Genomic DNA, 27,739 nt, shown 5'->3' with positions numbered 1-27,739 from the left:
GACTAACACAGAGGCATAACCCATGATAATGTTATTCAAACTGTCTTCGTCATCAAAACCTAAAATGTCATAGAGTTCAAAGTTTGTTTTCAGCTTCTGCAAAAATTAGACAACTGTTACATTTGTCTTCGTGTAGCTTAAATATAACTATGTGAACAAACACTGTAGAGAAAATACTATTGCAGGAACGCTGACAAAACATAAAAATAGATTTTGAAACTGTGAAATAACATTAAGTCAAAGTGGAATATATTCAGGAAGTCATCCATTTGATCCTATCACTTTCCAAATAAGTCACTGGAAACAAAATACATAAGACTCCCATTAGATCAAGAAAACAGTTGTGAAAAGGATGCACACATTTCCTACACAATAAAATTCATTACCATTTGGCCTGCACAGAGTTTATGACGAGATTACCTACATTTACTAATAATATGTGTATGGACAATCCAGCACCTAAACTTCTTTCAGTACTCTGCTGCTAATAACATTTTTTTAATGTATTTCAATGTTATTTTAGTTTCTTAACATGACATGTAGTGCAGTCACTGCAGTGTATGCCACCCTCTTCCACTTAGTGGTCAGTCACATTTTTTTTGCAAATTTTAATTGTTCATATTTAATATAGACATCATTAAGTCAACATTTATGTAATATTCATTTTAACTCCAATATCTAAACATTCTTAACATTTTGAGTATTAATTAAGAATGCCAAAACATCAGCTCTGTAAGACAGAACTGCAGAATCAGTGAAATGATCAATTACAGGCTGGATGACCAGTTTAATTACTAATAGGAACAGGGATTTCCCTTCACCACTATGACAAAACCCATGATCATATTTATAATCATCATCTACTACTACTATAGGGATTGGGCCTATTTATAATGTTTCTAATTTAAACCTGGATAATATCCATTCAAACCTATGCAAATTTGGCTGATAATATTATGAACTGATACTCAAAAATAACAGGGTACACAATTAAAATAGGTAACTAAAATTGTAATTTTACGTGAATATGAAAGTACACATTTTTCATATATATAAAGTTCATTCAGCTAGCACAACATATGAAAAAATGTACACAATGTAAAAATTAATCAAGATTACAACTTTCGTCTGAAAAAGTTTTGAACAAGTGCTCCGTGACAATTTTGTGCAACAAGGTGCGGGAAATCTGCGGGAAATGACTGCTGAGTTCCGTAATTGTGAAGCGACGATTATCCATAATGCGTTCCCGCACAAGCTCCACAAGATCGTCTGTAACGATGGATGGCCTCCCACTGCGCTGTTCATCATGCACACTTTGTCGACCTGCTGAAAATTGTCTGCACCAGCGACGCACCATCTGCTTGCTCATGACGTTAGGCCCATAGACCCGGCACAGCTGACGATGAATTTCGATCGGCGCTATGCTCTGTGCATTCAAAAACTTTATCACTGACCGCACTTCACAGTCGGCGGGAGCTGGAATAAGAACCTCCATCTTCAACAGCTACAACGATGCTACTGTGAGAACGCGGGAAGTACCGTTAGTGCATGCGCCATGCTACGTCATTGCTCTATCACGTACGCACAGTCGCTTCGCTCAATATAAGGTTTGCTAGCTGTGGGACGAGTGGGAAACTTACTTTTGGGACGCGCCTCGTATGTAAAAAAAAGTGCCTATATTTGAACTATGGCAGTCCAGAAGTATAACTGCAAGTGTGCACAGCTAGGACAATGGCAATTGACAATCAAAGGCTCAATGAATATAGAATGATCAGCTGGAGTCCATTAGAAATCAAGGAAAAATATAGTCTGTAATTAATGTTGCTCAAAATAAAACATTCTGAAATGTTTATTTGGAACTTCAAATCTAAATTATGAATGAATTTTGTGAACCTCAAGTTGGAGACCTGCCAGCTACACTGAAGTACATCAATGTGTAAACTCTTTTGCTGAGGCGTTTGCAATAGTGTGAGGTGCAATAGCAGCCTGTTTCTGTGTAAGTTTGAACACTGTTGCATTACATATTGCACATGTAAGCAACAATCATTTCCTGGAAGGGTAGAATAACATATTTTGGTAATATGTAGAAGACCTTGCCTATATTAAACGTAGTTCCTCTTCTTTAAAATCCACATACAAGTACTCAGAAGACCACTTTTTTAAAACTTGCATGAACAACTATTTTATTTTTCATTTTCTTTCTTTGTAGGACCAATTATTCCGATGTTCGCACACCTGCATAAAATAATGCTGGGAGTATAGTTTTACAGCATTAGTTGTTGAAGACTGTGTCCTACACTACAGAACAAAAGATGTTATTGTCAATAATCAGTCCTTTCATGAATAACCTGTAGGTATCAATTAAAACATGACTTAAACTAAATACCATGGAATTATGAATATAACAGACCTTAGCATGTTTGAATTATAGAAGTATATATGAGTAGCGACAATTTTACGGGCAATTCTTCAGTGTTGCAAACACGCAAGAGTACATTACTGAGGTAGTCTCTAGAACAGGGGTTCTCAACCTCTTTCACTGGCATACCAATAATTCTAATTGAACACTTTAAATGTACCACTAACCAAAAGCATTCAGGGAAAACTGTTATTACATTAATATTAACTTCTGATTTTCTTACTTAGTTCGCATACCACCAGTGGCATGTGTAGCATAGGTTGAGAAACGCTGCTCTAGAACATATTTTTTAAAATTTGGTAGTAGGATTTTGTTTCAATTCAGAAGTCCAACTGAATTCTACTGGTCTCTTCTCAACCTTTAATTATGTACATATCTTTACATGAAACTAATATTGGTATGCCTAAGAAAATCATGTTTATATTAAGAAATAAAAAACTCAAAAGTGCCATATTCAACACAAAGCAAGTATCATGTTCACATAACCAAGTCAACTTTGATCTTACAGTTTGTAAAATCTTTTTCCCTATGGCACAGTTATTAATAATAGGTAATTCTTCAAATGCTTAAAAAGCGTTCAGTATTTACTAACTTCATTTTAAAAAGGGCTTAATATTTACAAAAGTTATCTGTTTCATTTTAATTTTTCTTGGAACAATTTCGTACAGCAGTTGTTTACTCTAAAGGAAATCAAGTAAATATTTCTATAATTTGAACCTCAAACATCAACCTTAGAGGAAGAATTCTTTCTCCCCCATAAAACAAATATTAAAACTCTGAAACTGTTGATTCTACTGAGCTTCCTTTGTTCCACAGATATAAAATATTATAAAACAAATCCTGCATATCTAAAAGCTATTGGAAATTTTATTTTAAACAAATAACCAGATTCCACACTATTACTATCCTACTAATGCCCACTATCGTCACTCAACACTTCTCTAGAACAGTCTGTAAGAACTGTAATTCAACACAGTGTGTGCGCACAGTATGATCCATAAGTCTTCAGCCATAGGACAACTGTTACTTGGTAAACTATAAATAAGAATAATAATAAAAATTATGACAATGTTGTTGCAAATAATGCGTTTTCAATTTTAAGAGTTGGCATCTTTTACCTATGACAAGCCATTATGGTGCAACATTCTTTATATCATCAATAATAAAGTTACGGAAATGTTGCTACATTGACAAGACACTTCACCGGTTGCTGTGGGTTTCCTGAGTTCATTCATTTGTATTTCCGGCCACGTCTCCTTCGCTACAGCATTTCCCTACTCTGGGAAGACATTCCCCTTTTGCTGTCATGTCAATGTGGCAACATTGTCATAACTTTTTACTACTGATAATGCAGAGCGTAGCACAGTAATGGTTTGCCCCAGGTAAAAAAATTATAGCATTTCAGATTGGAAACACAAGATTTACGACAATTCTTCGTCTTTACATTTTCCATATTGCCAAATAACATAGCTCTCCTATGGTGCTGAACTTATGGGAAAACCAGTAAGCATGTGTACATACAACCTTTCTTCTTAGAAATATAGGTAGCAGTTTCACATAAAACAGGATTTCCTAAATACAAAATATTCTGGTCTTCATTATATTCCAGAATTACAGCATGTCATCATTCATAATTTTTAAGCACAGAAATACAGACACATTCCACAATTATATTGTTTATAAAGTTTGGATGATCATGTATTGGACTGAATGGCAGCCAGCAGTAAGTTAATGTCCTCACATCAAGGAGACTCCCCATACATGACTCTACACTGTCCGCCCTGCTAACTCCAGAGATGCCATACAGTAGTTAAAAACCATCAATGTACCTCAATAAAGACATGAGTATTTTTTCCAATATTTTAAATTATAAAATGACACAAAGTGACTGACTAGACACATAATTTAAACAATGCAGAGAATGTTTCAACATTTTAGTTATAAAAATCATTAGAAAAAATTGTACTCTTCTTCTGGCATTTCTCAGGTTAATGTTCATGATTCACAGTCAAATTTTATCAGTATCAAACAAGTATTATTGCAATGAAAATATCACAAATCATTTCTTAACTAAGTTACTCTGAGTTATTATTACTTAGAATTTACAAATTAAATTATTTCATTTACAATTAGCCCTTTTACATGTAACACTAACCTACAGGATTCAAGTAAATATGAAGCCTATTCTCTGTACATTTAATACCATAATTTTCAACTCACTGTTTCACCTAGTAACTGAAAAAACTTACAGTGCTCCATCTGCTGCACGAGTTATTTTATAAAATAATTCCACTTACAGTAAATTCTTTTTCATACCTCATAACTCCACATAAACAGGCTACTGACTTCGTGTTACCTGCAATGCGAAGCAACGTCATGAACTGCAGCAAAAATTACAATACTTGCCACCACACTGTACACTCATCATTCTGCATTGAACTATATTTTGTAAGAAAAAGAAAGACAAGAAAGAACCATTCACTCAATCACAATTTTCACTAACAAATCAATTTACTCTCATGCCAAATATTTGTAACATTTTCAAAATAATATTTCCTTGGGAGTTGAAAATGGACGTTACATAAAGTTTATAGTGTTAAGGTGTTTCGAAATTGCCTGTCTCATGCAAGTAGCTACTAGTCTATGTAGCAATCAGAACGTCTTTCTATACCACCATTAAACTCCTTTGTGTATGTATCACCGGGGGACAAAAAAAGTTCAAGCAAGCTAAGATCACAGTGAACTGCACTGATTCATATTATCCACAACCACAATTTTATTAACTTCACTTCCAATAAACCATCATCTGGTGCATTTAGGTCCAGTACAATATCAAACACCACTTTTATAAAGACATAACGATGTCACTGATCATCATGTTCATGTTAAAAGCTTCCTCCATGCAAGTCACCTTTATACAAAAACACTTTATTCACTCTGACATTTGTCAGAACTGAATGTTTATAGTGAGTATACTCTTCTTCTATGGCCTCCTCAATTCTCCTCTTCCATTCGGTCCTCTGTTAGGTCCGTCTGTCCGAGGTTGAGGTTTCGAAACATCTTCCTTTTTACAGTGCAAGGTTGTTAGCCTTGCGACCAACCCCTAACCTGGAGGACCAGGGTACCTGTCTTAGTCTGACCTCTCCCCCTCGACCAATTTGGATAGGGAGGCCCTACAAGTGAGTATACAGACCAAGTGAAATAATAAAGTGGTTAGTTTACTTAGCTATCATAATCATAAAGTCAATAAAACACTATATAAAAATGGATTCTAGTGGAAGAATCTCCACGCAAACACAGTACGCAGTAACAATTTCATATCTTCACTAGCGGTTAGAACGCTGGGCTTGTAATACTGGGGGTCCCGGGTTCGATTCCCGGCGGTGCTCAGATTTACAACTTGTGTTGGGCAAGGCCGTGGACTAGGCATCACGGAGGTTTCCTCTGGGGTTTCCCCGGTTTCTCCGTGGCATCCCAACAAATACTCCACTTTCATAATCATCTCGCAAAAAGGGTTTCAGCAGGAGCGTTAAATGTCGCGGTCCCGATCGAACCCATGTACTGATGGGTCGTGAATCCTGCTAACCACCAATGCACACCATGGTGAATGGTGTGTACTCAACACGAAAAAAAAAATATCTTCACCAATTAGTGGTGACTACACACTGGACCACATAATGGCTCATGAGAAAAATATTCATACAGCAAAATAAATACAAATGTGGCTATTAATAATATAAAAAGAAACCAATTCCCTATAGTACACCACGGCACATCAAAGGCAAAGATTATAGCAGATACTGACAGAATGAAATTGTCAGAAAACAAAGCTCACAATCCGTGAATTATGGATGCTGTTGGTTTAATTCACATTACTGTTTTTATCAAATTAAGTGTGAAAATAATTAACTGGATGTTGAAAATTAACTGCATTAATTTCATGCAAGCTGATTCTTTGTTTTTCTGATAATAGCAACTGCAAGTATGGTGCATCTTTCTCATTCCATTCCGCAAAAAATACAATATTTAATAATATCAAAACAAAAAGATTTAACTCAGTTTCATCATATGTTGATATGCCTAAACAGGCATATTGTTTTATGTACATAATTTCATTTGCACATTTTTAATACATTTGTAACACCTATCAACTAAATTTTAACATTTAATGCATTCTGGGTAATTCAACAAGGTGCTAAAGGTAATGGTTTACATGTAAACGCAATTTTTGCTTTGGACACAGAACTTGTGCAGCTTAAGGGTGGCCCAATTTGCACTGAAACAGGCTGCCATAAAAAAACGTGATAAAGAAAAAAACAGGTTGTAACATAATTTAGATTTTAATTAATAACTACCAGGATAATGCACAGAAATATGATTATAAGAAAAGAATATTATTTACTGCACCAAAGAATCGTTTCTTTGACAATTATACTACGTTTATATAACTGCCTCATTGGACCCTTCACACACTACAATTTATAAGTAATTATCACGTCTGCGAAACACCCACGTGGAGTACAATAAATTCTTCTCGGGCCACCAGCTGTGTAAGAATTTATTATACTTAGTCACCGTAAAAGCTTCAGATCATACATCACTAAACTTTACAGGAAGGAGGTATTTCATGACATTCGACACTTGGAGAATCTCTGAAAAAAGAAATCTAGCCTGCTCAGCTTATGCTCAGATGTCGAGACCAGCACATTCTTACACCTTACACAGCTGGTAGCCCAAGAATAATTTATTATACAGGCAACTCTCGGTTTACGTACGTTCAATTTACGAACATTCACTATAACAAACGTCACAATTCATTCAAAATTTCTTAAAGTTGCCAATAGATAGAGTTCCTTATAAAACAAAATGCCAAATGTATAGCGAACATAATTGTAAGATTTAAATAAATAAACTTTTATAAAATGTATTTATTACAATAATTATCAGAAAATTATTATATGATAATTATACTGAACTGTTCCTGGTTAATAAAACTAATCTAGCCAGTAAAAAACGGTGGTTTACGTGCCATGCCGCATAGGATGTTTTCTCGCGGGAAAGAAATCGGTGATTCCTCCTATTATAATATAATAGGATAATCACTTGCTTTGCCTAGGTTATCTTAGACCAGTGGTATTCAACCTGGGGTATGCGTACCCTCGGGGGTACATGAAATTTAATATATATATATTATTTTATGATCAACACTGAATAATCAGTAATGTAATTAATTTTAGATGTAGATTATATACTATGTATAACTTGTATTATTCCCCAACAACTTTGGGAGTACAAAGTTGAAGAGAAATTATATCTGGGGGTACGCAAACAAAAAAGGTTGAATACCACTGTCTTAGAAGGTCAAGTGTAGTTCTGCATTTGGTGACTTAAAAATATATTTTTAAAAATTTAAGCGATCATTGGTCCAAAGTGAAATAGTAGTGCTGGTTGTGATAGTAGTGGTTATGTATCATATATGATAAACCATAATGCATACATACATTATAATAAGATGTATTGTATAGAACATTCAATGTTTAGTACATGATTTTAATGCTTTAAAATAGCTGCTAACGCATATGATACATATCGTAAAAGCTCAGGAATGCAAGATACACATAACGAACAAACAACGTCTTGGAACGGAACTCATTCGTAAACCGAGAGTTACCTGTACTTAGTCAACATGAAATTAAATTATCTGGCTAAAGCTCCAAGAAGAAACACATCTACAATTTTTCAAACATGTTTCACGGTTAAGTACCCAAACTACATATAATGCATTCTTTTCAAAAAAGGATACCTGCACAACTTAGTGTGAAAGGAATAAAAAGATACAATTTAAGAGCGCAGAAATGCAGAATATTCAAAACAATTAGCAACTGTTTTGTTGTTAAACTGAATGTCTCAAATTTCTTAATTTGCAGAATTTTTATTTCTTAACAGACATAAAATGCATAATAAAACAACTGTATGGAAATGGAATACAATGAATCTCATATAAGAAGACAGCATCGAAAAGTTTTCCAACTAAAAATTTAAAAATTTTGGCACCAAAATTAGTTCATATAATTAATACGAATTTAACAAAACAGATATTTCCCACCTGAAAAGATTTCCTGTCTAAACATCACCTACTGAATAGTATAGAGTTGTATTGGTTAGCCTCTGAATTAAACTCTTCACAAGATGCATACCTTGCAATTCTTGTATTCTGGTCTCAAAAGTATTAGCAAAGCAAGTTTGTTTTAGATATTTGGCAATGGTTATGCAGAACCAGCTACTGAGCAACTAATCAGTCTTAAGGTTTCAGCAAAACACACTGTTCTAAGCACAATCAATTAGTAATGAAGTTCCATATGCATTAACAGTTAACATAATGTGACGAGTCCTGAATCATATTATCTCGAAGTCTTGCTTCAAACAAAGTACTTAACACAATGGTTTCACTTGCAGTCCAATTTAATGAGGTATAATTCTGCATACTTTTTATTTCATTATATACTCAGAGTAGTTCAGAGTGTATATTTACAGAAACTACATAGTATATGTATGTAGTAGAATAAAACCTGCAATTTAAACCGTACATTTTCAAAATGGTTAACACATCAAAGAGTGGTACAGTTAAACATACCACTATCAATCTGTCTTATCTTGAACACTAAAGAAGTATTCAAAAGTAAAAGAAAACCTAAAAAATGGGTTGTTCCTACAAAATGAAGGAACAAAACCTATACTTGTAACTGAAAGTAATCTCTTAAATTACAATAATTAGGTTAAAACATGTAATAAGATCATGACAAGAAAAAGAATGAAGTCTGCAGATAAAATAACAATAAAAAAACAAATATCAGTGGACAAGAGTTTCAAGAGGTATTCATGACAAGAGAGAAGAATGAAGAAGAAAACTAAACATCAAACAATTAATGTGATTGAAAAAAAAGGAAGACCAACTTCCACAATACATTCACGAAAGTCTTACAAAATTCTTTGCTTTGCCTGTATGCTGAATGTACAAAATCCATATAAGACGACAGAAGGTCCCCGCGGGTTCAATCCCTAACTCACCGCATTACCAGGTTTACTCTAGCACCAGGCACAGATCCATTCAGAACAAATATCAAACCAAACGGATTACATGGGAGAACACATACAAAACCAAGTTCTTCACAAATCATTCACTTCAATAATCCCTATTATAGCAACTTCATGTGATGAATGTTCAGTGGGTTGCCACAATTTTAAGTAGTTTTTAATACAGTTTGTAACTACTGAAAGCTGTAACTTCAAGAGCACACAAAGGAAGTATTTCCTTTCCTCTTTTTATTTGTGAAATATCTCTTCCTATGAAGAAACCTGTACATGACAGGCACTTGAGCATAGAAATTAAATGTATGTGTGTTACGTACACTCATTCTCAATACAGCACGATGTATATAACTCAAATGAAAATATGTAACAGCGACAGTGGATGTAAAAATATCTAAAATAACTCAGTAGATTAAAAAAATTACAGACAAGGAAAAATAAAAATTTGTAAATCACACATTAAGGACAAAATACTAAACACATTTCATTTAAAAAAAAAAGCAGCTACACAGGTCTGGAACTGTTCATACTGTGTAAAACAGGCAACAGGTCGTATCTGTAAAATGTCGCCACAACTTCATTCCATTTTTGTATTGGCCTCTACAAATAGCACTTCCTACTGGTTCCGAAGCTATCGCTGATCCTTTATCATTAAATATCATTGTAACATTCTGCAATGATTTTACCTTTTCATCTAAAAGAACAGAGAAGCACAATAAAAGAAAGAATATTAACGCGTGAACAGAGAAACAACTGAAAGCCAGAGAGACAACGAGCAATTTAGAAATAACATCTGCCACATACACAAAGCATTCTAATCCCACCTGACAAACGGCCAGACGACAGAATGGTCATGGGATTTTATGTATTAATATCTTAACCTAAGGTTCAACATAGAATTATTATGTGACTTACAGTAAGAAGCAGAGCAGTACTTTGTAAATTGTAATAACAAACACATATGAGATTTTAAAAATAAATTATCACTATTTGTACAGAAATCCTACTCTCTCAGTTTCCTACTTTGTCAACTGATCAAGTTGTTAGCAAATCTGTCCGCCACTCACCACCATTCCCTTTCTGTTATTCCACAATGACAAAAAGAGTGGAGCAGCTGATGCAAAAGTCAGTCCCTCCAACAGAAAGTTAAGTGGAAAATTAATTTCCCCTCATACTGTCAACACTATAAAATATTCCTTCAATTCAGTATGTGTTTTATCTCTACAAATCTTTCTTTAAAGATTCTATGTACACTCCTGCATCTGATAACCCACTACTCGATTATGTCCGTAGACAGACGCAGATGCATTTGCAAGGTTCTGCACCAGATAAAATTTCTCCTTCAGTTCTGTTGTACAAAATATTTCTTCAGGTGGCACTGGTTAAGCCAGATTTCTGGTGACAGCTACAACTAGCAGCAGCTAATAATTCTCGAAGCTTCTCGAGGTCTGGTTCACGACATTGAGCTACACGGTAATCGTGGTGATCCCATCTGTGTCAGGACTCTGTCCAACCACTGAAGAGGGCCATTCAAGTGCAGCTCAATCCAGCAAGGAGTTGAAGTCACTGTTTGCCTCCTAAACAGATTCAAGTCAACTAATTGACAGTAACTGTTAACTGTGACTAGAAATCAAATTTAACTGAATTATTCAGTGCTGAATATGTCAGAAAAATAATTGAACAACTTGAATGTTACATTTCACACAAATATAGCTGGTAATTAAAATGTTGTCTATTCTTGGTTTATTTCTGTTCAGTACATCAGTGAAAACAAGGATGGTATATAACAGCAAAGCATTTTGTTTCAAGATGGTTGACAGTAAATAATTGTTGCCGTTTATAACTGAAGTGGCACTACACAGTATTACAGATACCGATAAGTGACCAGACACGTGCACTGTACAACACAATGTTCACGCCTAAAAAGTCTGGCAGTACAGAAACTTCATTACTATCTCCATGACCTTAACTACTCACCTTACTATTTTTTTCTAAACATGGAGCCAAAAAAGAATGTATTCAGTTCAGTTTTCACTTTCCAACAGAAGTAATATAGGGAAGCCATGGCTCAAAATACTTAATAACATAAGAAAATCTTGAATTTTTCTCGGGCTACCAGCCGTGTAAGGTGGTCCACCTTACACGGCTGGTAGCCCACGAAAAATAAATTATACTTAGTCCTTAACCAAGTCCATAATTCTTGCTGCTAATATACAAGTATCAGTGCTGGACACATCAAAAGAAATGTCTTCCACTTCACCACCATAGCTATCAAAGTTGTTCTGCATTCCGTAACAACAGAACAACTTCAACAACTTGAACAAAATAAAGCCACTATTACACAACGTGTATCACGGTTCCAATTTCAAAAACCTGCCAAATAAAGGGGTAACCTAACACGTGTGTACACATCTGTGCATGCGTAAGAGGTTGCTACTATGATTTGTTTAAAACCAACAAAGATCAAATGGTTAACGACAAGGGTCTACCATTTTTCACACAAAATTCACTTAAATACTGCTTGAAAATTCAGTTTGTACATGAGTGAAACCATAACACACCTCCACTACAATGACCAAACGGTTGATCGACATTTAGGGAAATAATCATTTTATTCAGAAAATCATACAAACTCTGTTGACAAAATGCAGCATAACTAAATGTTGAAACATGTTGTACATCGTAGTTCCTATTTTCCTATATTCCTATAGTAAACTATTTGATTGCATGTTAATGAAATAACTGAAGAAACCATGAAGGAAAATATCCATTCTACTTATTAAAAGTTTAACGGCCAACATCAAACTGTTGTGTCACCACCTTATTTACTGCGTTGGCTCACCGCCTGTGTCCCAAAACCATACAAATGATCTGACAAACTCTGCCCTGTGTCTCTCATTTTGGGTCAGCAGGGCAAAGCCTGATTATACTATGCTATTTGAACCGCTGAAGTCATGTAGCATTTATAAAATGGGAAATCACCACAAATTATTTTTGGAGACCATCAAGGAATATCTGAGGATATTATCCTGGTATTTCTATAGAGAACTTTGAAATCTGTAAGAAACCTCAGGCAGGATAGCCAATAACCTGACCAGGAAACAAACCAAGCACACACCAAATACAAGACCAGTGATACTGCTGCAAAAAGTGACCTGAGTTTTCAAAAGAAAGATTAACCTGCAGATGCTAGATGAAGCACTCACTTATATACGAGGGCGTTTCAAAAAGTAACAGCAAATTAAATATTTTGAGATATATAATTTAAATAGAGATACAAATGATATGTCATTTTTTTAAATAATCACCCTCCTTTTCAATACACTTCACACACCGTTGAACCAGCTTCTTTATTCCATCAGAAAAAAATGTTTTTGGGTGTGCCTTCAGCCAGGCATGCACCGCTTCTTCGATCTCGTCAACATTCCCAAATCTTCGTCCTCTCAAAGTGTCCTTCAGGGGTCCAAACACATGATAATCAGAGGGAGCAAGGTCAAGGCTGTATGGGGGATGCTGTAAGATCTGAAATCTCAGTCTCCAAATGGCGTCAAGAGTTGCAGCAGCCATGTGAGGGCGTGCAGTATCATGGACGACGGGAGCGTTGGTCATCACAGATTGATGTTCGCCCATTTTTAAACGCATCTACCCACTCGTACACTCTTCTCTCGCCAATGCAGACATCTTCATACTATTGCAGCATTCTTCTATGAATTTCACAAGGTTTCACACCCTCCGACCACAAAAATCCGATGATTGCTCGCTGCTCCTCCACGGTGCAAACAGCTAAGGACGCCGCCATTTTGTATATGCATCCCTTCTAATTAAGAATGCCACGCCATCTATTGGGCGGTGTCAAAATCTTCTCTAAGAATGTATCTTCCCTGCGCGGGAGATTGAAATGCCTGGGGTATTCGTTTCGTGAAATATTGTCAATTTGCTGTTACTTTTTGAAATGCCCTTGTACCTATTTTTATCATTATTAACATCACATAATAAACTATTTAGTACAAACAGTACATTTAAGTATCAACCTACAAAAAAAATATCATCAGAAAAAATAAATGAGTGTTCCTTTTAAAATCAATATTCATTAGAAACGTTGGTTCGCTGAATATCACTGCATAGGAATTTTACTGAATGTTATACTATCAGTGCTATACATACTTACATACCTGTACTCGGCACCCCAGCCCTTCACAAAACTCATTCGAATGGTACACATTCTTGTAAGCTGATATACAGCTTCAAATCCTTGACTGACAGACTGTGACAGCAAAGCTGCAAACTCCTGATTGTTGAAGATTTTCAAATTACAGCCTATGGACAAGAGTTACAGAAATACACTCTGCAGTTTTTTTCAAGATGCCTTATTAAACCTGTAAAATAAGAATTGTTTGCACATGGTACAATAAGTTGTTTTCTTGCAAAAGCAAACAACTAAATATGAGTACCACAGACTGCTGAGAAAATTCAAACAGGAATCGTCTACATGCGATAAATTACGTAATTTCTATGCAATATGATCTAATGCTGGTATCGCTAACTATATGACCGTGGGCAATTGGGCGCACATGACAATTTTAGAATATTCATAAGGAGTACTAAATGTAAGATCTTGAGCTTTCAAGGGGACTGTGTACAATAAAATCCTCTCGGGCTATCAGCCGCATCAAATGGCTAATGCCAACTATTAAATGACATCAGTCTTTTAATGTTTCCTTAGATTATGATCTTTCAAGAGTCCCAGCATCTCTGAGAAATGCTCAAGGAATCCACTACAACTGGCAGTGTCTCCCAGAAAAATAATCTGTAATTCAGCATGTAGCCCAATATTAAGCCAATAGATGGAGCAGGCTCCGTGTTCAGAGAATTACAGAAAGTTAAAGAAAATTTTTCTTTCTCTCCGTCCACAAACATAATTTAAAAAGCCAGAATGTGAATACCAATTTTCAAAACCCACGGAAATCCATACGTCAAAGATGGCTGCTACCCTACAAGTGTGAAAACCAACCCTTCACTGCTAGCATTAAATCGACCACGACTACGAGCTATCTGGCAGTCTTGGTGTGATATCACGCTAATGCCACTGAAATATTTAAAAAGGACACCCAAAAAACCAGTGGTATACAATATCCCTTACAATGTAAGCGCTGTCTCACCTGGTGGTATCTTGCATACGGTTGCTGGATGCCAACCATAACGCTGGTTGCAGTTGGGCGACTGGACAAATATTGAAGAATCACTGAGACACTCAGCAAACACTTCTCCACCAATGTAATACAGACGTACACCCTTCCCAATGTGCCGCCTTGTTTGTTCTACCACTGTATTGCGATTCACATTTGACAGAAGGCCCAAGCAAAACCGTTCTGAATTGCTTGGATCTACAGGAAAGAGAAAGGACTTACAGAACAGCAAACAAGTATGAACAATCACTGTAATTAATGCTGAACCCTACTTGAAATAATTTTGAACTCCATAAATGAGTTTGTTTCTCTATAACTATAGCAAGCTAATAAAAGACTAGATATGGTCTCTTCAGACACTCTTACAGATATGTAAGTACGTGTAATGTTAAGATGGACAAATAACATTTTTCATTCATATCAGTGCAGTTTTCTCAGTGTCCTGCTGGTAAATGCAATTAGACCTATGCTCCTGGTAAAACCAAATCATGCCCATATTACATGTTCAAAATACAGCAAAATTTGACTATTTCTGATTATGTGGGGAGCTGGGTAATCCAGATCTGGAATTAATCTAGATTAGTGAGTCAAAAAGTATGTGATAATCAGGATATATTTCCTTTTCACAAAATATATTAAACAGATAAAAGTAAAAGTAAAGCTGTCCCACTACATGTCCCATGGGGGGGGGGGGGGGGGGGAGGAGATACAGCTCCTTCTCATCCTTGACCGTGGCACTAGATTGGGGTGAGTGGTCAGCATCACGCCCCGGCCGCACTTTATCCCCCCCACCCGGAAAGGATCCCGGTACCCACTGGATAGGAGGCTGGGTGGACCCCAAGAACTGGTCTGGATGCAGAGGCTAGAGGAAAAATCCTCTACCCCCGTCTGGGATCGAAACCTAGCCATCTAGTCCATAGCCAATCACTATATTGACTGAGCTACGCCAGCTCACATGGAACAGATAACAGAAGAAAAATATAAATAACACAAAATATCTTATTAATGTAGCTACTCTGGTCTAAAATACTTTTGATCCAGCTAAGCTCTCATTATGTAAATAACACCAATAAAATCAGGGCTGCGGAGTCAGAGTCGGAAGCAATTTTAGGTGGAGTCGGAGTCGGTAAAATGTACCAACTCCGACTCGACATGAAATCTTAAGAACACTTTCGCTACCGTGTGGGCCGCCGGTGGCCTCACGCTTAAGGAGATTCAACGACGCGTTGAGCCACATGGTGTGGGATGCCTTGTAACTTTGGCTCCAGTACCTTAAGAATACAAACTGTCTACAAATCAACAGATTTCTGCAATAACCATTAGACACATATTTAAATACTGGGATACTGGGAACGACCTGTTCAAGTGCCTGAGCACTGCAGGTCCCAACTTTTCATTGGCTTGATGTATAGACATTCAGCAGGACTCCTTGGACGAGGGATCAGCCCGTCGCAAGGCCTCTGCCTGTACACAGGACAGCACAACACAGAAAAACGTGGACAAACATCCATGGCTTGAGTGGGATTCGAACCCATGGTCCCAGCGACCGCGCGGCCACTGCCGTCCCCGTATACTTAAATATAGGTTATAAGTCTAAAAAGTAGCCTGATGATTAACATGGTGGTGATGAAATCACTTGTGGTACCATTTACCATTTTAGTAGGTTTACCATTACTAATACATATTGAGCTTTCGTGAAGGAGAAGGAGTCTGAGATTTTAGTACCGACTCCACAGCCCTGAATAAAATAGTACAGCTTATATGTAATCACTCACTAAAAAGTTGTTAATGGATTCATTTAACCAGTACCTCCTCCTTACCTGTGAAGCCATCAACTGTAATAGAAGGCTGAGAAGCATGAAACGTTTCTCCCACCCTAGTATTGAGTTCATAATAACTGATGGAACACCAGAATGCTGGTTCACAATACATAACAGGCTGTGCATCAATGGGAGGACTTGGAGTGAGACGTGACATACCTACAAAATTAAATTTGCCAAAATGAATGAGAGATCTATACAATTATTATTATCAACCAGTTCCAGTAAATGACCACAGACTCTGCCTCAGGCACTGTCTCTTTAGACAATAATATTTTATAAGACTAGAAACCTCATTTTTGGGTTTATGAATTTAGGAACTGCAAGTATACCACAACACTTTCAAAAATAGTTTAACAACAAGCATAGTGTTGTTAGCAGTCCATATGTAACGTGCTGCAAAATTACTTAGTTCTGAGAGAGAAATATCCCTCATTTTTTCAGTCAAGTTGCAGCATCTTTTCTCTCTCTGCAGTTAGTCAAGATGTAAACCTAAATGTGTGAAATAACTAACTGTAGTGGCTTTGAAAGCACTGGCTACCCTGCAGACTATATGACTGCAATATTATAGTAACCCACATCTGGGCTTGAACATCACTGACAAATTACAGACCAAGACAAGTTTTGCTGAGTGATTTTAATTCCACAATTTCAAACTTACTCATATTATCATTGTGGTCAACATTGTCTCCATCCTCGGACATGTACCCTGGAGGGGGCGTCTCAGTAGTTGGAAGGGGCCGGGGGGGCTCCAGGGTTGGGCTTGTGATGGGAGAGTGCTGCAGCAGAGTGCTTAAATTATTTGAACCAGTGCCCCCACCGCCGACAGGGCTCGGAAACTGCGTGTTCTCTGGCACCGAACTGCTCAACTCTCCGCCACTTCCAGCAGAAGGAAACAAGGATGACTGACAATCCTCACTTGCTGTTGTGTGGCGTGGAACTAGGATTGCTGGTAATGCTGCAACAAGACAATGTGATGTCTCCATACTGTTACCCGCGATTAAATGCGAGCGGTGCGAGTTGCGTGGGTGAAGCGGAAATATCAAACTGGGTGTTTGTGTGGCGCTGTCCTAGGTTCCGGTGAAGTGGTCAGGAGAGGGAAGCGGCCAAAGTCCGAGATCAAATATTTTGATATTTTCGCGTGAATCACTGCGCTAGCCAGTAAGGCGCATGCGCAAGAAAGCTCTGACCGTGCAGTACACTGGTGCATGCGCAGGAAGACCGTGTGCTTCTATTGCGGTCTCTCACGTAGGACACAACAAGCGATTCCCTTATGTCATATGACACCCCATGCTGCTTATGCAGCTCGGGTAGCTCACTTGTTATCGCTTACGTAGGCCATTGCCTTAATGCACCAGCAACAGAGACTGGAATAAAGTTATCTTTCAATTTAAAGTACACCCTTCATAACTGCCAATGACCAAGTTATCACACTGGACAATTCCACACACACATAAAAACCAAGATTAATATTACTGCAGACACGTAAGTTTGAAAACATAAAAAAACCAAAAAAAAGTACATCTACCAATCTGAATAACACTAATTTTAAAATGCATCAACACATTTATATAACTGGGTTGTCTCAATTTCTGATCTTTGTGCAATGCACATACACGCAGTCTATGGCGGACATCTACCAGACTACATGGCGCAACAACCCAGAAGACAGCAATCTTCAACACAAAGCATGAACATGATGCTATGTGAAGAATGGCATATTTTGGAAAATGCATCAAAATTCATGATACTTCGTTATTGCAACTAAAAACAAAATATCTCTATCACACTGAATTTTTTTAATAAAAAACACTTTTTATTGCTTAAAAATTGCGTTCAGATTTCTAATTACTTTGACAGTAAGTCTGCACCTGCATTTATAAATGTTTATCAATAAAATTGTACTTTTACTCAGAAATATTATGTTTGTCTTTAACGGACAAGTCTTCAGGCACAGATAAATTTACTCACAGAACTGTTCAAAATCCATGCAAAATCCAAGTTCCAAAGAATGCATTTGGGTATCATTTTTGTAGGATAGTACTAACAATTAGTTGGTGGGAGTTACAGCATCCATACAGACAGAAGCCTCCCTAAAATTTGTGTTAGGTAAGCAATTCTGTTACTTCCATCATGATAAGACTATCCACCCTTAACCTACAAAAGTACTGAGATAAATTATGTAATAAAGACTTTCATCGAAGACAATTTCTTATAAAACACATGGCTTACCTGGTGTTTCTATACGTTGATAATGGTATGGATTGACACAGACTTCGTCCCGTTTAAGGTTGAAAGCAAACTCGCAATTGTCTAATGCCCTAAGTTCGTGATGAGACTGCAGTTCAGGCCAGCGCCACAAACGGCAATAGATGACGTGGGGAAGGCCTTTGCGGTGCGACACCTGTAGCCTTCCGTCCAGAGACCTGTCAGAATAGCATGAAATATACTTCCAAGAAATAACACAATATTATTATAATACTTAAAAGACGTCACATATTCAATAATACACAAAGCAAACTTTATACTAAAATGCACTATCAAAAATATCTGCAACATATAGCGCCATTAAAACCAGGCATAAAAGTCATCTTCTAATGAATGGATGGAATATATTTATTTGTGAGAATTGTAGATTGATGGGCATGTCAACTTCACTATTATTCATATACTGTCTGATGTTCAATGAACATGATTCTTTACAAGATATATTTCCTCCACCCCTTACATACTACCTCAGAATTATCACTCAAAAAGTACAGCATTACAAATATATATTTTATCCTAAAAAAAAAAACTATTGACCAGCCTGTAACCTATAAGGATGAGGAAAGTCCACAAAGTGCAGATTCAAACCACTTCCATCCATAATTTTCAAATTAATAATTCATGAATCATTCTAGCAATGGATCACATCAACATTCACTGTACACATCATGCATCATGTGACTCAAAGACCACATGGAAACTTTGTTTCTGTACATATCTCAAGCTACTTATTCAATTGTAATTGCTTTGGTTCACTAAATATAGCAAACTAATAGCCTTAATCATGAAGATACTATATATAAATTTTACGTTTGGAAAAATAAAGTCAATTTTAAATTTGAAAAAAAAAAACAATGTCCAAATACAATTAGCTAACATTAAAATTCAAAGTAATCACACTTTAACCTCTTCCGGGTCAGTGAAAATATGTAAGCTACTGAGAATCAGCTAATTATCACACCACTGTGAGCATTTACAGCATTCTGTAATATTCTGTCATATTTCAATAAAATATTTTTACATTAAATATATAAATGTTTAAGACCATGACTGCCTTTTGTTAATATCAGCCAAAACTACATCAATAAATCATCATTTTGAAAGCCCGCTCTTCTTCCAAAATGTGTGCTTTTTAACCAACAGATGAAGGAAAACGTCCAAGAATATGAGTCAGTTCAATGACACACCTCTGTCACAAACCTTTGGACTAGCACTCTTACATTCTAAACAACTTTTACATCCACTAACAGTGAAACCCCTTAAATCTCTTAAGTCCATTAACTGTTTTATACTTTTTAAGGAAAAATATTAATATAATAACCTGAGCTGTTTCAGCCTAAAACCCATTCAAATACCACAAAACAAAACACTTGATCTCTTCACACCTTCAGGGTATTTATTGATCATTCAATCTGTTATCATATTTCTTAAAGTAAAGTTAAAATACTATGCTTCATTACAGAAAATTTCCAGTTCACTTTGTACGTATTTAACTTAAATGAGGAAAAGTTTAAAAAATTATCAGTATTTTACATCTAAATCTAAGAGTATCCAGATGTTCGGAGGATTTTAAAAAATGTCCTGCACCCAAAAATGTCAAAGGTGCATAAAGTTTAAAGAGGTCTATTCTCTTATTAACTGGATCAAAACATAAATAATTTCAAAAAGTAAATAAATAATTCCTCTACAAACTGACATTCTTGCTGCTTCTGATGTAACTGGATAATCTCCATGACACAGTCTTGACACATCTTCTTTGTATGTTACTGGATTGTAGCAATTGCCTTCTAAGTTATCACTGAAAGCCCTGATAGTACTTAAAAATACATACACTAAGTAATGCAGCAATGGAACAAAACCCAAGGCCATGTAAGTTTTAGAAAATGACAATGATTTTAAGTATTCCGTATTTATTGTAACTTAATTTATTCTAAATTCAAGGATCGGAATCCACAGTCTATCTACCTATAAAAGTGAATTACAAAATTGCAGGTTATAACAGATGAATTAGAACCAGAAATTGTTAAATAATGAATGAAGACTGGCAAGAATTCAAAAGTATCTAGTTATGAAAATAGCTCCATTTCTCATGTCCATAATACCCTAACCATAGTCTTCCAAATACTTCATATACCAAAAACAGTCTAATTTAATTTTTATGTTTTAGTACAAATTCATGCTATGTCAGTATCAAGAAAGAAATCTCATGATTTACAAAAGCAGATTTTTTAAGACTGTAAGTTAATGTAAAATGGATATAAAATGGAAACTGTTTAACATGCAAGCAGTATGTGCTGTTGTGCCCTCTATCACCTAGCAGCATTAAGTCAGATTTTAGCATATCAGTCTAACCTGCTGCCGTGGGTCGTAGGTTCCTGCACTAGCGCCCCCCCAGGCGTCACCCGAGACCGCTCAGCACGTAAACTGTAACAATAACGCAAACCATTTAAAGAAAATGCTGTAAGAAGCCTGGTACAGCAGTTAGCTTGTCCAGCCTCACTAAACCTTGCTGTGCCTCAACAGAACTATGGGAACAGGCCCACATAGAAAGCAAAGGAATATTTACTGACCTGCAGCATCAATTATAGGTCAAAATTAATTTTTCTAACCAAAAAATGTTACATTTAACCCAATCTTCTACAAGAGCAGTTTCTGTACTGTAAAATCAAGAAAAATGTTATGTTAGACCCACCCAATTTCTGTACTAACATCTTAATTTTTCAACAGCACCTTCCACTAATTATATCGCACTACAAACCAATCCCCAAAATCCAAGATTTCATTAATTCTCCTACATCTGTCATGTACAAATACGTAATGACGGAGTGCTATCACCAACGCACAAAGACAACTGATTTATGACTTTTAATACGTTAAATTTCTACAGATTAAATTACACACAACATATCATCAGTATTAAAGCAATTGTCCCTGTAACGATCCTGGTAATTCTTTTCATTATGTAGCAATAATCAGACTGCCGAACGAGAACCTGCGTCAAAAGCGGTCACAACACATCTTTTTTTCTGTCCTACCTGCAGAAAGTACATTCTGACACAGAGACACCACGGCAGAAGGCATGACTATAAGCCAAACCAGATTTGCACAGGCTGCCAAAAAATGTACATTACATAGAAAAACCAAGTTAAAACAAAGTCTGGTAAAGTTGTAGTTAACATGTCAACTTCTTTCTATAAAGATTACATATAAAAGTGTGTACTAGCATATTGCACCCACAGAGCAAAGCAGTTCAGCTTCCTATAATTTTAATATAATCTCTATAGAGATATTAACAAAGTCATAAAAGTTTACAAAATAAGTACAGAAAAACTGGGCATACTATAAGAAAATATCATCTAAACTTTAACAAAAATTCTAACATTTATTATTTATACAATGTGACGCAAATAATAAAATGCACACAACCATTCACAAACACTTATTACTTTACATGGTCTCCATTTAAGTAACTTCCTCAAGTACAAAAGCTAATTCCAGAAATGAATTAACTTGATTAACCATGTTGCTACACATACAACATAAACACAGCCTTGATCAAAATAAATTCACTCGTGAATGTTGCTCTTCAATGGCTTCAAGCTTCGAGGATTGTTTCCATGCAAAATATTTCAGGTAACAAAAAATAAAAGAAATAAGGTTGGACACCATGATGTGGTGATCAGAGTCCTTTAGACATGACCTGTCCCTCAAAGGATTCACTTGGCACTGCTGAAACCAGATGAGCCATTCATGTCCAGATTCATAATAAATGGCACTGTGAACTCTTGACAGACTTCTGCATTCTGTTTCCATGAAGAATATCAACTCACGCTTCCCTGGCAAGACATTCACCTTTTTTTCCTCACTAAACCACTGAACATTCTCTAACCATGCCATGTCTTCCCCTAACCACATATCTGCTGAAGTTTTCATCACTCCTTTCAAAAATCACATGGTCACCAAAACTTATTTTGTCACTTCTCCTCCTCACCATGTAGTCTTCAAAACCCTTTTCCCCATCACCATTCTCCTAACCACATGGCTACCAAAACCTCTTTCTGTCCCCTGTTTGCCTAACCATGTGGTCACTAAAACTTTTTCATAATCTTCCCTCCTAATTCCCGATCTGCAAATCAACACAACTCATCCCCAAAAGATGAAGTTTTATAGCGTCATAAAATAATAGAAAACTGTGCCAAAAATTACATTTAAAACATTCCATAACACTGACTTATTGGAGGAAAACTCCTTGTTTCAGAAAAAATTACCAATCAACAGAACAATATGTATACATCTAAAAGTGATATTACAGAGTTTGTGGAAGGATTTCTTTTGTTAGAAGTCAGATTACATTCCCATGAATAAAAATAAGATTACAAAATAAAATCAGGTTAAAACTGATAACTTAAATTTCTTGTAATTTTGAAATCACTACTTTACAATATGGTAACTGGTTACTTCTGTCTCGTTTGTTCACTTGACGTTCTGATGAAGTTACATACACTACTTAATGACAATTTCAGTCACTAAGCTAGTAACATTCAATCCTTTGAAGTTGAAGCTTGTCCAATTAATACTTAAGGATTTAGTTAGTCTACACCACAAAGCAAACACAACACTTCACAATTATAAAGACCAATTTATTAATGATGTTTAAAGAAATTATACATTTGCAGTGAGAATCACATAAAACACACAAATACAAAATTAAGAGTTACTAATTGCTGAAGTAGGTGGGATTATAATTACCAATAGGCTTTAAGGGGTTAAAGACAAAATTACCTTTTTCTTACTTGGGCATGCTTTTTATAGTTTTCAAACAAAACCAAATCTGTTGTGGGTTGGGCTAATTTAATTTATATCCCATATCACTATAGTACATGTAAATAGAATGCAAATACTGAAAGACATCTGACAGTAGATGATGTGATGTGGACGATATACATCGTCACTGTATTGTGAAGTACATCAAACAAACAAGAACAATATCACTAAATAAAATTATCCACTCACCTTTATGGCTGAAAATAATTAGGATAATTTATAAATGGCTGTAACAAAACCTGTTAAATAACACAATGAATCCAACTTCATTGCAGTTTTCATTCTAGTAATTATCAAATTCCTTCGATTTGACTGTTTTCAGTATTTATAACTTGAGTCAACTAGTTATGGTCTAAAATCATACAATCCTTGAAGGACCCCAGCCTCCTCACACATGTGAGGTTTTTAAATCATTTTTAAACATTTGGTAGGCCTCCTTGGATCAGTCTGTCTCAAGGCCTCTATCTGTACAGGACAGCACAACACAGAAAGTCGTGGAAAATATCCATGCCTTGAGTGAGATTCAAACTCACGATCACAGTGTCCAAGTAATCACAGCACACAGCCAGTGTGACCGGTACAGCTACATGGCGTTCATTACTACACCTGCTAACATCTGAAGATTGTAAGTGACCAGATGAAGGTCCATTAATAGACAGTGATCACCCAGATCAACACAGGGCTGAGATGACAGTGGTATACCTGGAAAGACTGCTGCCACATCTAGGGGCTACTCAAGACAAGTAACCTTATGTAGGAAAGGAGCAGTCACAAACACTCATGACAGTGGCTCATGATTACATCAGCCAGCTGTTAACTGCCTACCCGCTGCAGAATGAGGTACATGAAACAAGCCATTTCATTAAGCTTGCTATCAGCGGAATATCCCAGCACCCTTTCAATCCAGTGTTTTGTTCAAGAAAATCAGTCATCAACTACATGTCTAAAGAGCTGCGAGTACGAGTGGCATGCTGAATTGTGAACGGGACACAGAAGCAGACTATTGTATGTGTACTTCAGCGAAAATAACGATTATAACCAATGTGAAGCCTAGACCATCCATAATCAAGACTGATTTAAAAGCCAACAGAACATTATGGAAGGAAATAATAAACTATGTTAGTGTGTGGAATACATCCATCTCCCATTTTAAAAGAACTCACCACACTGTAACCACCAAATCCATTACAATATTATAATTTACAAAATGGACAAAAAAATACAAATATCATTGCAGTGAGGTATAATCTTGTAAATAACTGTTCTGCTGAAGGTAAATATATTGCTTACTTCAACCTGTATAAATACTATGTTTGAGACATTTCACTGCTATAATAAAATTATTTGATTCATTGTGATAAATGCATGAAACTTCTAAATTGAACTCACAGGCAAATATCTGAATCACAAAGTTGCAAAATGTCACTATAAGCTAAAACCTACAACAATAATGAAGAGTTTGAATTCTGCATTATTACAGAAGTTATTTTAGATACTACCACATTTACATAATTTAACAAATCAATGTCACATACAGCTTCAAGAACAACTTAGGAAATAAAATACTGAAAACTGTTGTGTAATTCAGTGTTTAATTTCTGTTCCCAGAAGATTCAGAATTAGACATTATTCCAAATGTCAAGGTCATTCATTCAGACACAGGCATCCTACAAAACGCATCAAGACGATCTTGGACGTCAGATTACAAAATTTCATAACAAATTAAATGGGAAAGTGCATGTATGACAGCCTACGTATATCTAACTAGCAACACCACCGCACCACTAATGCCATACAACTATTGCTGTTATCACCACCACCACCACCACCGCCGCCGCAAATACCGACTCAATCCCTAAAAAACAAAACGTATATACCAACCTTGGTATTGTAATGCACTTAGTAGTAGGGTCCTGTGTTGTAATCGCTTTTTCTAATTCGTCTAGACCACCGGTTTTTTTCAGTTTCTTCACTAAACTTTTTACAGCCTTTTCACTCCACTTATCCTCCCCTTCACCTTTCTTCCACCCCAAAAGTCGTTTTACGATCGGAGGTGTAAACGGAAGCATAGACGTCATAGCTACATGAAATCCCAATATTTATACAAACTCCTAACGTCTATTAAAAAGTTAAATTATATGCAAGTTCCAATCAGTAAAGAGTTTAGACACCATCAACACATCCCAGACCAGTCTTTTACAACTGGTCAACTACACACGACATGTTGTCAACTCACAAACGTACCAGACATTTCCCCTGCGCCTTAAAACATAGTCCAAAATTAAGTATTTTTTTCTAAATTATTTTCACTTAGAAAGGCGACCATAAACACAATCATACATTTAATTTGTAATAACATAGGTAACAATATTTTTCTTATAATGTTATAATTTTATACTTGTATTTGAAGTTAGCAATAAAAATGTTCATATTACTCCGCGACTGTGATATTAAACGGACTTGCGATTACTAGATGTCAGCACTACTGTACTATGCATGGTAACTAGAACTAGCATAAGGTAGGACCAGACTTGGAACTGGGTCCATATATGCCATAATATCAACCATTTCGAAGACCATAAAAATTGCTGAACCAACCAATGCGCATGCACGAACAAGAGAGATACCAGTCATTGACATTGTCTACGTCCGTCATACTCCTTGGTCGGAAAGCAAGTCACCGCTGGTTTGTACTTGCGCGCAAAGGGTTGGTTGTTGCGCAGTCACGTTCAGTGATACATGCATTCACTTATTTCTTCATGTTTGATCTCGGTGAAGAGTTCCTGTGTTAAGGAAATGGTTCACCAAACTAGATACTGTTGATGTTTTTGGCACAAGAAAATCAGGAAATATTTCCCTAAACTCATTCTGGTAAGATGAGAATGAGATGGCAGATAGTGTAGGGCAATGAACACTTGTTCCACTTGTGAAAAAGACGTCCTAGCACTTTGACTGTTAAAAGATAACTGCCAGATGGGCTCAAACATATTTACAACATGACATGCAATGAATGGACACTGTGCAAAAGACACATGCAAATATGTTAACATCATCACTTGTTCATCCAAGGTATAACTAGTAAAACATGTTTCATTTCTCAACCAATGTCAAAAACAAGCTACCTCTACTCTAAGACCAGCCAAGTGCTGGGTTAGAAATTAAGCCCCTTAACCGGGTAACAAGATTATGATACAGATCTGCTTGCTGCGTGCTACAACACACTTCATGGGGTAGTGATAGATGAGTATGCAGTAGTGGTGGAATGGCAATAAGCAGGGCAAAGCCAAAGAACTTGGAGAAAAACATGATCTCATGCAATTTTGTCTACCGTGAATCTCTGTTGAAGGCAACTGGATCTCCTTTGTGAGAAGCTGGCATTCTGAGCTATGGCATGGCCTCCAATCAATATGACTCCATCAAAATTAGCCAGTTTGATATGCGAAGCTTCTTTTATGGGGGCACTTCCCCATCACAGATCACAAAGGCAAACTTAAGAAGTCAATTTTCAGCACATATTTTCCTTAGAAATTATTGACTTTGAGCTATAGCCTAAGGAATGACATTTCTCGGTGTTATTCTGAAGAACTTATTTAATAAGAAATTTGATTCTCTCAACTCTCCAGTTCATTCACACATATCCTCTTGTCTTCCACCTTCTTCTCTCTCCCCTAGCACAGGCCACCAAAGAAGCAGTTGATTTTTGTCATGGTTCCCATCCAGTATATATGTACAAATTTGGTCTCAGCTGCCTCTCAAAATTTTGTTTCAGTTTCTAGCAGTTTCCTGGGTTATTAACAATCTATTGGTGTACATCTTAATTAATTGATATTGTGCAAGTTAGTTTGTATTTGGAGCTGCATTTGTTTCACTTCATCTCACCTCAATATTTGGGACTTTGGAGGCCATTCTTTTGTGTGTAAGTTATAGCTGTGACTTATTTGGTTCTGCAGACTGCTACTTTCAATGTGTGTACCAACTGCATGGCAGTATGGTGCCACTACTAATATTGGATTGCTAAAGAGCAAACTAGAAAAATCAGACTCATAGTGGCAGGCCACAATAACAGTAAAAACAATACAGAACTTGAAAAACAAACAAAATTATTTTTTATAAGCAACTCACCTTGCTGTAGG

At 36.3% G+C, this 27,739-nt stretch overlaps 1 protein-coding gene and 1 long non-coding RNA gene across 3 annotated transcripts; one reads left to right on the top strand and one right to left on the bottom strand.

Moving 5' to 3' along the window:
- The first annotated feature begins 968 nt into the window (after positions 1-968).
- On the top strand, positions 969-3,266 carry LOC110837126 (uncharacterized). The gene is made up of 2 exons (XR_002545593.2): positions 969-1,996; positions 2,210-3,266. It is a non-coding gene; the product is annotated as an uncharacterized LOC110837126 (long non-coding RNA).
- Smox (Smad on X protein) lies at positions 2,753-25,858 on the bottom strand. 2 transcript variants are annotated; one of them, XM_022078950.2, is made up of 8 exons: positions 25,488-25,858; positions 21,135-21,206; positions 18,747-18,940; positions 17,176-17,472; positions 16,515-16,673; positions 14,668-14,892; positions 13,681-13,825; positions 2,753-11,085 (listed from the first exon to the last, which is right to left on the bottom strand). In XM_022078950.2, exons 1-8 carry the CDS (start codon positions 25,682-25,684, stop codon positions 10,962-10,964), a joined length of 1,413 nt encoding a protein of 470 aa, XP_021934642.1. In that variant the 5' UTR covers positions 25,685-25,858; the 3' UTR covers positions 2,753-10,961. The 2 variants fall into 2 exon arrangements, with proteins under 2 accessions (XP_021934642.1, XP_021934644.1); XM_022078952.2 differs by lacking the exon at positions 21,135-21,206.
- Positions 25,859-27,739: the final 1,881 nt, after the last annotated feature.

The sequence above is a fragment of the Zootermopsis nevadensis genome, unplaced genomic scaffold (genome assembly GCF_977971745.1).
Source record: "Zootermopsis nevadensis isolate Lab colony 2312 unplaced genomic scaffold, Znev_1.0 Znev_ptg000019l, whole genome shotgun sequence".
NCBI classification, from domain to species: Eukaryota; Metazoa; Arthropoda; class Insecta; order Blattodea; family Termopsidae; genus Zootermopsis; species Zootermopsis nevadensis.
This window is presented reverse-complemented; position numbering and strand designations above follow the sequence as displayed.